We start from the raw sequence: 12418 nt of genomic DNA, 5'->3' as shown, positions 1-12418 counted from the left end.
GATGCTAACAGTTGTTGATTTGTGCTTTTCTTATAGGTGATTCTTAAAAGTCTGTTGATATAAAGGGGATGGCAGAAAGTTGGGATGTTACCCCTTGTGTGCAGTTCGGGTGTGTGTGTGTGTGTGTGTGTGTGTGTGTGTGTATGCACATGCGCGCAGCCTCCTGGCGGTTCACCTGTTGCCTCCCATCTCTGCTCTGCAGCCAGAGTGACTGAAGTGTGAGCTGGACCAGACTCTCTCTTGCTTAAATCCCTCAGAGGTTTCCCCCGTTGGAGCACAGACCAAAGCCATTCTCATCTCCCTCATGCTTCAGGCTCCTCCCAGACGCCTCATCCATCCCTGTCCTCCGCGGACTTTTCACAGCCTTAACTGTCTAATGAATTGTGCTGACTGCTGCGTGGAGGCTGTCTGTCCCGGTAGGTTGTATGCTTTGCGAGCCCCGGGGCTTCCTCTCCCCTGGCACCTGCAGAGAGTCTCACTACTGAGTGGAATGTAGTGCAAATCTGTGGAATAAACATAGGCATAACTAGTGTGCATTTGTGGAATGGAGCAGTCAGCCCCTCACTCCAGGCGAGGGCTGCTCAACACCCAGACCGCCGTGCCCTCAGCAGGGGTTTCCACAGAGCCCAGAATGTTTCTCCGCCAGGTACTGGGCTGGGGCGGATGTTGCAGGATCCTATTGGAGCTTCCCAACAACCCTATCCAGGGAAGCTTCTATTGTCCCCATTTTCCAGGAGGGAGGTAAGGCCCAGATAAGTGGAGTGGTTTATTCTCGGCCACACAGCTGAGTCAGAGCTCAGGCCCGGCAGACCCAAGTCTTGTTCAGTCTTTAAAGTGAAAAACAAACAAACAAAAAAACACTTATTTAGAATGAGGAAGTAAATCGCAACAGATTATCTTTATTTGTTGTTTAGAGATGGGGTCTCACTCTGTCATCCTGGCTGGGGTGCAGTGGCGCAATCACGCCTCACTGCAGCCTCTCCCTCCCGGGATAGGGCAATCCTTCCACTTCAGCCTCATGAGTAGTTGGGACTACAGGAGCATGCCACCACACCCAGCTACTTTTTAAATATTCTGTAGAGATGGGGTCTCCCTGTGTTGCCCAGACTGGCCTTAGTCTCCTGGGCTCAAGCGATCCTCCTGCCTTGGCCTCCTGAGTTACTGGGATTATAAGCATGAGCCACCATGCCCAGCCTTACAAATTATCGTTGTTAAAGAGCTGATACATACCACAAATACCACAGAATCCAGACAAACATCATAGTTTAATTAATCAACCATCAGGCACATTTCTCTGATCCCTTTTCTCCTACATTTTTAAGCTGCATACTCTGATAGCCTGTTTAGAAGACAGTACTGTTACATCATATTCTGTACAGAGAGTAGAAAGATAATTCAGTCGTTCTTCCAGCATGGTGGAACAAAAACTTTCCAGCATTTTGCTTGAAATTTTAAAAGCAATTATATGAAAGAATTTTACAGTGAACACGTGTATACCTACCACTTAGAGTCTGCCATTAACATTTTGCTGTACTTTATCATCGTTTTTTTATCCATCCATCTATGCATGCATCCGTCCAGCCATTCATTCATTCATCTGTCCATTTTATCTTTTTTGGGATGCATTTCATAGTAAATTGCAGATACCGGTACATGTTTCTTCCAAAATACTTCAGTATGCACATAGAACTTTACCATCACCCCAGAATGGCCCTTCATGCCATTTCCTGGTGTTCCCCCCTCCACTCTCCCCGAGGCATTCACTGTTCTGATTTTCTTTCCACCACAGACGTGATAGTTTCTTTCTTTTGATTTAAAATTGCGTGATTGTTATGTTGATTTTTTGAAAGGTTAACAAGTCATGTACGTGGTAAAAATTTATAAGGTCTAAAGTTTTACAGATAGGAATAAATCCTCCTGTGTCCTCTGACACTTGCTTCTCAGTGCCTTCCCTCAAAGGCATCCATGGCTAGCAGGTTCTTACGTGTCTTTATAGAAATGGTTCCTGCATATAGACACGTGTGTCTCCCGACACGCTACTTCTTCATGAGGATAGTAGTTCACCTGACACATTGTTTTGTGTCTAGCTTTTGTAATTCGACTTATATCTTAGAGATCTTCTCCTCCTTAGAGGGGATGCCTGATGTTCTTTTCGTAGCTGCATAGCCTGGCTGTGACTGTGCTGTATTTTATATAACCATTTTGTTCCTTGTTTCCAGGCTTGTATTACCCTAAGTGGTGTTGCAGCAAATGTCTTTGTGTCCTTATCTGTGTGCTTATGTTGTCCATCACTCTTTATGTCTTGGAAAGAAAGTAGATGTCCATTCTTAGTGAATTAGTAAGTTCAATTATTTCCCCATGCCCTTTGCCTCCCACCCCTTCCCTGCTCCAGCCATTCATTCATCCATCTGTCCATTTTTACATCCGCCTGTCTATCCATCCAATGGGAACATTCACTGAGCAGTCAGATGTGCCTGCCTACCACCTTGGACTCTGAGAATATTGTCCTCGACACCCCCATTATCTTTTGGGAAAAACAAATATGTCAAAAACTAATTCACAGAAGTGTGGTAGTCTATATTTGTGTGAGGTTTCAGGGCTGCCCAGAGGATAAAATAAAAACTCTTTAAAGCTCTTATTTGCCAAGTTTTTACTCCTAGCAAAGGAGTAAAACCTTGCTAGGTTTTACTAGCAAGTCCTTGACCTCGGCTGTTTTTAAAAACCACAGAGAACAGAGAACAAAAACAACAAAACAAAAACCACAGAGATATGATACCTCTAGTTGTATGTTTGTAAATCAAATGAAAAAACTAACAGAGTACCCTGAAAGTGCTCCAGAACTGGACTGGCTTTGTCCTGAAGGGCATGGATAGTCCAGTCCGACTTTATGATCATATCATCAGGCCTGAGCCTGTTGCTTGGCTTGACCACCCAAGCTGAGAGACAGAACTGTGCCATTTCCCATTATGTTCCTTATTAAAAGATGAGATGAGAAAGCAAGCTCATTGGTGGAATGGAAAAGTTGTCATTTTTTTGGCAGTAAAAAGGGAGAGCTAATTGCATAAGGGCAGGCTATTTGAAAACAGGGATGAGTGAGAAAGCAACTCTGGAAAACAAATTATGGCTGTCTCTTCATGATTGGAACAAAGATTTGCTGCCTCCATAGCATCTTCCTTGTTGCTTTTCTTTGGAGCAGTGAATCTGAGAACCTGGTAATTAGAAGGAAGAAAATAAGATTCTCTTCTTTGATTTTTTTCTTTTGTCTCCAAACTATCTTGTCCTTCCCATGCAGCAACATTTTGAATTTGCTACAAAGCAGTCTAAAAATCTGTTGGCATTTCAGGGTGGAAACATAGTGTATCTTATGGTTCATTTGTTCATTCATTCATTCATTCAGTGTGTTAATTCGGTGCCTACATGTGCTGGGTTCTTGGCCAGGCTGCAGTGTGTCATGGTGAACAGGTGGGTGTGGTAAGCACATATAGAGCTCTCTGAGCTCACAAGGAGGGTTCCAATCTGCAGATAACCAGCGTGGAGTCATTACAGGCTGAGGAATGTGAAACGTAGAGGGTTGCATTGGAGACACTGTTTAGTTCTGGTGGTCTGGGAAGGTGCCTCCTAGGAATTCATATTTTGGCTGAGTCTCACATGAAAAGAGCGAACCTTACAGAGAGGCTAAGGAAGAGGAGAAGGGAACTGTAGCTTACAATAATACTTGCTTCACAGATTGTTTGAGGATTTACTGTGAGACCGTGAAGTCCTTGGCACGTAGTAATTGTTCAACACATGCTGGCCTCCCCCCTTGCCTTTGTTGATTCTTTTGAACAGGGCAATCAGAGGCTGGTTGTCATGAGGTAGACAAGGAAGAAATCAAGGTTTACGGAAGCCAAGTGACTTCTCAAACCATCAGAGGAAGCCCAGGATTAGAACTCAAAACGTCTGCATTTCCATCTGTTTCTGAGAGCTTATGTTCCTGAGGCTCGGAGTCTGGAGGCTGACCTGTGTACCCAGAGATGGAAAAGGACCTGGGACTTCCTAGGGGCAAAGCCTCCTAAGTCATCCTGCAGTAGCAACAGCAAAATAAAATCAGAAAACCCCCAAGCTTTCAGAAGGCTCAAGGTTTTAGACCCAGTTGTACATCTGTATATGTCTACTTTGGAGCTACTGAGTCCTTTCAGACTTTCTTCATCCATCAGAGGTCCGTTTACCAGCTAAGGCTCTTGAGTATGAATAGGGTTACTTCATTTTCTGGGCATCCCAGAGGCAAGATGTGAAGAACGGAGACTTTGTAGTGGGAGGCCGTATAGCTTAGTAGTTAGAAGTGCAGGCTCTGGAGCCAGACCACCTGCATTTGGACTCCACCTATGCTACTTACTAGCCGAATTACCTTAGGCAAGTTACTTTTATGGAGTATATATCGCTGTATGTGAAACTACCCCAAAACTTAATGGCTTTTAAAAAAAATGGCTATTTTTTAATCTCTCATGATTCTGTGGGCTGACTGAGCTCAGCTGGGTGGTTCTTCTGCATCATGTGGTATCGACCAGGGCTTGACTGAGCTGGACATCCAAGATAGCGCTCTCATTTATCTGGCAGTGGTGCTGGCAGCCTACTGGGACCTCAGATGGGATTATTGATCAGAATACCTCGTGTGGCTTCTCCACCTGGAGAAAGCCTGAGCACCTGAAGTCACTGAGGCTGAGTGAGAGGCTGCTGAGTAGACTTAGAGATTTGATTTGGGGTCCTGACATCTTTATTTCCTCTGTGTTTATTCACAGTGATCTTTCTTGTCCTTGCCCATGAAATCAGGAGCACACCTCTGCCCACCCGCTGTGGAAGAGCTTTGTAGAGTGGGCAGCCTTTGATGATACTGGTGGTGGCGGTGTCATTCTTGCACACCCCTCAGGACTAGAAGTGAGGGCAGCTGCAGTGATAAGGGTTCCCTGTTCATCTTCACTGCCCCCTTACCCAGACCCTTATTGTGCTAATGGGAGGAGGTGTAATTTTTTTTCTATGGCTCTGGCAAATTGGCTGATTTTCTTTTTTTCTCCCTCTTCTGTCTTTCCTTTTTATTTAAAGAAACATTTATTCAGCACATAATGGATACTTTTCATTCTTTTTGGCAGAACCTCTAGTGTCTTCCCAGGTTTGAGGACTTGCCAGTCAAAGTGGCAGGGTGGACCTGTGTCAGAGTTCCATATAGCACTGGGGTCAGAGTTTCATGACTAGGGAGAGAGCTGTTGTCCTGGCCTGTACCTGCTCCCCACCTCCCCCAACAACCCAGGAAATCCCGAGTCAGGGGAGATGATGGAAACTTCTTTGCTGATGCAGCCCAGAAGTGGATTCCCCGTTGGTCTCATCTTCCATTTCACATCCTTGTGTGTACAGCACTGAGGGTGTTTGCTCTGGCATGATTCAGGAATCCTGGCTGCTCTGTTGCTCTAGTAACAGCATCTGCCTTTCCTTGCACCTAAAGACTGCCACGTGAGTGCCCAGACCACAGGCATAGGGTGAGCTGCCTTCTCTGCAGGGTCAGGGAGAGGTGAATGGTGATAGCCATGTTGCTGATGGCTGGTTTGTGCCCCATATCGAGGGTAAACTAAAGAGAAGTCTGCATCCCAGGGATGTGTTCTCCAAGATTCCCCAGACTTCAGGAGGTCACAGGGGATGTTTGTGGCCAGTATCAGTAGAAAGTTGATTTTTCTTACAAAATAATCTCTTCTCCACACTCTTTATTGCCAGAATATAAAGTAAAATCAGCTCTCTAAAGGGCTGCTGTCAAGTCTAGCTAACATCTAGCTCCAGTCTTGAAAGACAGTGAGAAAAGACAAAATTTGATGTTGAGTAAGCTCGGCCTTTAATTATTATCATGCATTTGCTACAGTGCCTGGCCTTGTTATCAAGTTATGTTCCACGGAGGTTAGAAAGTTCCCAAATTCTTTTTCCAAGCAGCCTCCCTGGTACTGATGTAGGCACACAAAATCTCCTGGTTTACTGATCCCAATAATGCCACGTAATTAGAAGAAAAGCCTCTAAGTCAGAAGGATTGAACAACTCCTGCGTACGCATATCCACTACTCAAAATGTTCCCTGAAAATCACCACCCCTGAAGGGAAACTTTTACCTACACAAAAGATACCTTGTTCCAGAATTAGTCATTTTTGAAGAAGCCCTTTGTTTTCTATAATTGTAGATTAATGTCTGTCCATAAAAAATCTGCCTTGTCTTTCACCTTGGTCTTTTTGGTTGCCTTCTGCCTGTGCTCTGTGGGGTAGATACAGCAAGACGCTCTTGTGATTGAGTTTCCTGGGTGCAAACTCTGTTCACTTCCATTTGGGAATGAGGCTGCATTTAAAGGCGATGGCGATTGTGTGTAGCATTGGAGCTTGGTGTCCTGATGGCCTGTGAGTCCCCCTCCAGCCTGCTCACTTGATCCCCATAGTATGTCCAGAAGAGCCTTTCCCAGCCTCAGCGCTGAGGGGGAAACACAGAGAAGAGGAGTGGCCTGCTGGTGTCCTGGCCATTTTTTTTTTTTCCTGAGACGGAGTCTTGCTCTGTCGCCCAGGCTGGAGTGCAGTGGCTGGATCTCAGCTCACTGCAAGCTCCACCTCCCCAGTTTACGCCATTCTCCTGCCTCAGCCTCCCAAGTAACTGGGGCTACAGGCGCCCGCCACCTCGCCCTGCTAGTTTTTTGTATTTTTTTTTAGTAGAGACGGGGTTTCACCGTGTTAGCCAGGATGGTCTCGATCTCCTGACCTCGTGATCTGCCCGTCTCGGCCTCCCAAAGTGCTGGGATTACAGGCTTGAGCCACCGCGCCCGGCGTCCTGGCCATTTCTACTGGGCTCCACATGGATGTAAAAGGGGAGAATGGGTGTTGTCTAGAAGGTGACATGGCCTTAGAACCCTTTCTTTGCCCTTTTCCGTCCCTGATGCATAACTGTTTGGAAGGCACTATCTCTGCCACCTTGCTTTCTGGATTTGAGTGAAACGCATGGAGTGGGATGAGGTGGAAAGGGTATTTGATTACTTAATAATGTGATATGCACTTAAAGTAATATATATCTGCTTATGGTTATGCAGTTAATATGTCTTCATTGTAGAAGGTACAGAAAAGTTCAAAATAGAAAATACAAATTCTCTTAATTTTTTTTTTTGAAACAGGGTCATGCTCCGTCACCCAGGTTAGGGTGCAGTGGTGTGATCATAGGTCACTGCAGCCTTGAACTGCGGGACTCAAGTGATGCTCCCACGTCAGCCTCTGGAGTAGGTGGGACTACAGGCTTGTGCCACCATGCCTGGCTAATGTTTTTTTCCATTATTTTTAGGAGAGACACGATCTTGCTATGTTACCCAGGCTCGTCTTGAACTCCTGGGCTCAAGCGATCTGCCCACCTCAGCCTCCCAAAGTGTTGGAGTTACAGGCATGAGCCACTTCACCCAGCCTCCACTGTTGATTGAAGGAGAGCCTTCTAATGTGTCCTAACCTTCAGTTTCTTCATTTCTTCTTGAAGCCTTCAAGACTACTTCAATCTTACTTTCTTTTTTCACCTTTTAGCTGACTTTTCCTGTTTGCTGAGGATTTATAGCAGAAAAGCTTTGAAGTTGGACAGATCCATTTCCTAAATGTGTGACCTTGGGCAAGTTTTACAGCCTCCCTGAGCCTTGGTTTCCTCATCTGTAAAGTGGGGAGAATAATACCTGTCCTCAAGTTCACTGTGAAGCTTGCTGGGGATTGCGGGTAGTGTGGGAACCCCGAGAGGTGAAAGGTGTGAAGTCAGTGTCCTCTTTTTTCCCTTCACTACCCCTCACCCTTCTCTGTTCCACTTGGTTTCTCTTAGTCTTGATCCTCCTTCTTAAAATTCTAGCCAATTTAATTTCTAGCAGATCAAAAAAAGAAGCTTATTCCCTCGGTATGAGAAAAATATCAACATTTATTGAACGTCTACCACTACTGGGCATTTTGCTGTCTGCTTTACATAGTAATTGCAATCCTTGTGACAGCTGTGAGAATCAGTTTCCTATCTGAGGGGGAGCTGAGGGTGGGTAGCTTACTGGGGGTCACGTGTACCTGTGAATGCCTGCCTGCCCTCACCCCCACCTCCACAGTGTGTGGTAAGGACCCCTAAAGCGGTACTGGTGGTGGGCTCCACCATGCCACACAGTTTAGTTTCTCTTCTCTAGTCATTATCTCATGTGGCCCTTCTGAGTCAGAAGAAGAAGCCGTATTCTGCTGCCTCAAATTGCTCATACATTATGAGGGGAAAGGATGGAGCCGTTGAGGGGGTGACTTTGGCCTTTTGTGTTTACCTACTGGGTGTGTCTGTGTGTGCGATGTTCATCATGGTGACAATGGATGTTTTTTCCATTGCACCTCTGATAACTTGCATCTCAGATCCTAATTAGGCCTTTACCGCTCCAAAATTACATGCTCTTACATGCCTGTGATTATCTCAATAGGATTAACAGTCCCTTGTCCCTAAAGATAATTGAGATCTCTCATGCTGGCATATTTTTATTGCTGCAACATCCTCTCCAACCATCCCTCCACACAGTCTCTTACTGTTTTCCAGTGACTGCTTTTTCACTTCATTCTGAACTGGAAATACTCAGGGATCTCTGAGAGGCAGAATTCTTCTGTGATTATGCAAACCATGGTAACCATTATGCGTTTTCTCTCTCCTCTCCCCCTTCTCCTGATGGTAGGTGCCTGGAGATTTGAGTCAAACGTCCGAAGACCAGAGTTTGTCGGATTTTGAAATGTAAGTCCACAGCCTGTGCTCACAAGGGATCCTTTAGAAACTGGACTCTGTTGTTGGCTTCTGTCCCAGAAGACCACAGAGGGAAACAGAAATTACTGTTCAGACCCACACCAGGTTGATGAGGTTCTTGTAGAGCTAGTAGGAGTTGTTCTCCTACAGCCTCAGTCCGGCCCTCAGATATGTTTTATCTCCCCCTTGGGTATTTAAAAACTTCTTTTTTTTTTCTTGGCTGACATTTAGAAGTTGGAAGCTATCACATAAAAATACAAATTTCCTTTATTTTCTTTAAAAATTACTTGTTTGTCCCTGTGAAGCCACAGTCTGCTGGAGCTGAGTAAAAGCTGTCCCCTTAGCACAGGGCACGTGCTGTCCAGTTGACCACAGTCCCGGCTCTTTGCTGTTGCCTGGAAGTGACCAACTTCACTCATTGTTTTATCTGTGTAGGCCCTTGGGTTATTGGAAACAGCAGTAGTCAGTGCCTTGGTCGGGTTTTTGATTGGATTAGATTCGATTTGGTGCCCCTGCTGAGCACCCCTAGGGAGAGGTTAGTTGGTCATCAGACTATTTTTTTTTTGAGACGTAATCTCTGTTGCCCAGGCTGGAGTGGAGTGGCACGATCTCAGCTCATTGCACCCTCCGCCCACCAGGTTGAAGTGATTCTGCTGCCTCAGCCTTCCAAGTAGCTGGGATTATAGGCACACACCACCACACCTGGCTAATTTTTGTATTTTTTACTAGAGATGGGGTTTCACCCTGTTGACCAGCCTCGTCTCAAACTCCTGATCTCAGGTGATCCACCAACCTCAGCCTCCCAAAGTGTTGGGATTACAGGCAGGAGCCACTGCACTCAGCTGATTTTTGTTCAGGATTTCTTGGGCTTTTGACAAATAGATCCCTTAGGCTGGTAAAGGAAATTGGATAAGCTCTCTCCTCGCTCATTCAGCTCTGGTGAGTTTAAAGTTCAGCACCCCTTGGGAAGAAAAGCCCCTTCTAGAGCAGGCAGGGCTGGGCCTTGGAAAGAGCATTTCTTCAGAACCAGGCTGGCCTGCATTGAAATCTCAGGCATCAGTCCAGCCATTTGACCTCACTGGGCCTCACTTTCCTAATCTGTGAGGTGAAGGTCCTGATGTGAACCTTGCGGGGCTTGTGGTGGCAGTAAGAGTGAGATTATGAAAGCCGTGAGGGCATCACAGGGCTACTTGTGTTGGGGCAACTGCTGAGGTCGGGGGTGGAGGTGGCCGTTAGGTTGATAGGGTGGAGAGGCTGAGGTTGGGTGAGAGGTGACGAATGAAAATCAAAGGTGAATTTGCCTGCCATGGGCTTGTGGGCGGGGGGAGCACAGCATGAAGAGGCTCCTGGAATGCAGTCCAGTGGAGGGCAGCGGTGGGAAGAAACTGGGAAGACAGGAGAGAGCCACAGAGGGGAGTCCCAGACACGAGGCTGGAAGCACTCATTATTAAAGCAAGAATTCACCCAGGTCCTGCTGCAGGCTGGTGTCCGGGCAGGTCCCCGATACAGGGGATCGATTAGCCATGGTCCCTGCCCTCAAGTGGTTCTGCCTGATCCAGGCCACGTTGTCTCTCCCCAGAGATTTGGAACCTCCCCCAACCAGTCTACTCATCTACACTAAAGCCGGAGGGAGCAATGGCACCATTCCCCTCTCATCATGGAGACCGAAATCCTTTGTGGAGCTTGCGAGGAAGGCCCTCACTCATCTCTGGCTTCGTCCCCAGCCTTTGCCACTCCTCTCCCTGCATCAGCCACTCTGGCAGTTCCACTCCTGTAACCCACTTGGTCTTCTCCCTTTAGGGTTATTATTTTACCCGCTTAAACCAGTTGTACACCGCATCGCCTCTGTGCTGGGCACTGTTCTAAGCCACTCAGTCCCTACAACAGCCTTCAGAGATGGGCATCATCTCACAGATGATGAAATGGAGCTGGAATTCAAACCCAGGCAGTGCTGGTGTAGACTCAGCGCTCTTCACAAATGCTTCTTCTCCTGCCTGAAGCACCTTTCTCATCCTCGACCTCCCTTCCCCAACTTGGCTAACTCTAAATATCCCTTAAAGCCTGGCCGAAACATTGCTTCTTCAAAGAAGCCTTCTCTGGTGTCCCAGACCAAAGCAGGCCCTGGAAGTCACTCTCCTTAGATCCAGTATTCCTTGGTGGCACTTACAATAATAGTAAATAATTTATGTGTAACAGCTGTTGGCATATCTATACCTGACAACAAAGCTTCAGAACATATGATGTAAAAAATCAACAGAAATGAAAGGATAAACAGCTCTACAATAAGAGTTGACCTCAGTACCCCACTTTTAGTAATGGATAGGATAACTAGATAGAAGATCAGTAAGGGGAGAGAAGATTTAAACAACGTGAGAAACCAATTAGATATAACAGGCTTATATAGAACATTCCCCAAACAGCAGAATGCACATTCTTCTCAAGTACACATAACTTTCCAGGAAAGGCCATATGTTAGGCCACAAAACCAGTCTTAATAAATTTTTAAAAATTGAAATTATCCAAAGTATCTTCCTTGACCACAAAAGAGTAAAAAAAAAATTAAAAATAAAAAAAAATTTTTTTGAGATGGAGTTTCACTCTATCGCCCAGGCTGGAGTGCAGTTGTGTGATCTCGGCTCGCTGCAACCTCCGCCTCCAGGTTCAAGTGATTCTCCTGCCTCAGCCTCACAAGTAGCTGGGACTACAGGCACATGCCACCATGCCCAGCTAATTTTTGTATTTTTAGTAGAGATAGGGTTTCACCATCTTGACCAGGCTGGTCTCGAACTCCTGACCTCAGACGATCTGCCTGCCTCAGCCTCCCAAAGTGCTGTGATTGCAGGTGTGAGCCCCTGTACCCAGCCCACAACAGAGTAAATTTTATGGAGATTTGTCTGTCTCCCATATTAAAACTGAATGCTCCATGGGGAAAGGGCTATGTCTGCTTCTTTTATTCCTCTATCTCCAGTACCCAGAGTAGCTTCTCAATAAATACTTGTTTAATGAGTGAGTGAAGGAACAAAAGGATGAACAAATGAACGAACACCTAGGAGGGAGATGGTCCCTTAAACAATCAATTCTGATACAGTGTGGTCAATGCACTGAAAGAGAGAACCATCTAACCCAGACTGGGGTATCCTCGCTCTAACCATGGGAGGTTGTCCAGTCCTCACCAATCCAGAAAAGTTATTAAAAACCAGAGTGCTAGTTATATTTCTGCCTTTGTAGCCTACCACAGAAATGAAAGGAGAATGTTCTAGGCACTAGTACAATTTCAGGGACCTTTCCAGGAGGAAAGTGATTAGATACACAAACCAGTTTTGATGGCTCAGAATTGCAATGTACATTGAGCCCTGAGGAAGTGGTCAATGGGGTTTAATTTACCCTTCAAAGGAGGTCAGCTTCTCAGCTCAGAGATTAGAAGAAATGCTGTTTCAGGAGAGACCCATTACCTGAAGGGTTATTTTCATTGTGAAAATGAAATGGTCTTTACTCTAGAGGTTGTGAGAACATTGAGTCATGGAATCTTCCATCATCGGTGTCTCAAATTGTGTTCCAAACCCAGAAGGCTGGCGAGTTTTTATGAGCTGCTCTTTAGAGAGAAGGAGAGCTCAGGAGAAAGCATTTAGCCCTGAAACAACTCTAATTA

General features: G+C 45.8%; 1 protein-coding gene across 4 annotated transcripts in view; it reads left to right on the top strand.

Annotated features, from left to right (window-relative positions):
- SNX29 (sorting nexin 29) overlaps positions 1-12418 on the top strand; it is a 617391-nt gene that overhangs the window by 427604 nt on the left and 177369 nt on the right. For all 4 annotated transcript variants that reach the window (XM_033236483.1, XM_033236482.1, XM_033236485.1 and 1 more), the window contains one exon: positions 8705-8760. In XM_033236483.1, the coding sequence (XP_033092374.1) occupies positions 8705-8760 (56 nt within the window). The remainder of the gene's footprint in view (positions 1-8704; positions 8761-12418) is intronic.

The sequence above is a fragment of the Trachypithecus francoisi genome, unplaced genomic scaffold (genome assembly GCF_009764315.1).
Source record: "Trachypithecus francoisi isolate TF-2019V2 unplaced genomic scaffold, Tfra_2.0 Lachesis_group15, whole genome shotgun sequence".
In the NCBI taxonomy this organism is placed as follows: Eukaryota; Metazoa; Chordata; class Mammalia; order Primates; family Cercopithecidae; genus Trachypithecus; species Trachypithecus francoisi.
This window is presented reverse-complemented; position numbering and strand designations above follow the sequence as displayed.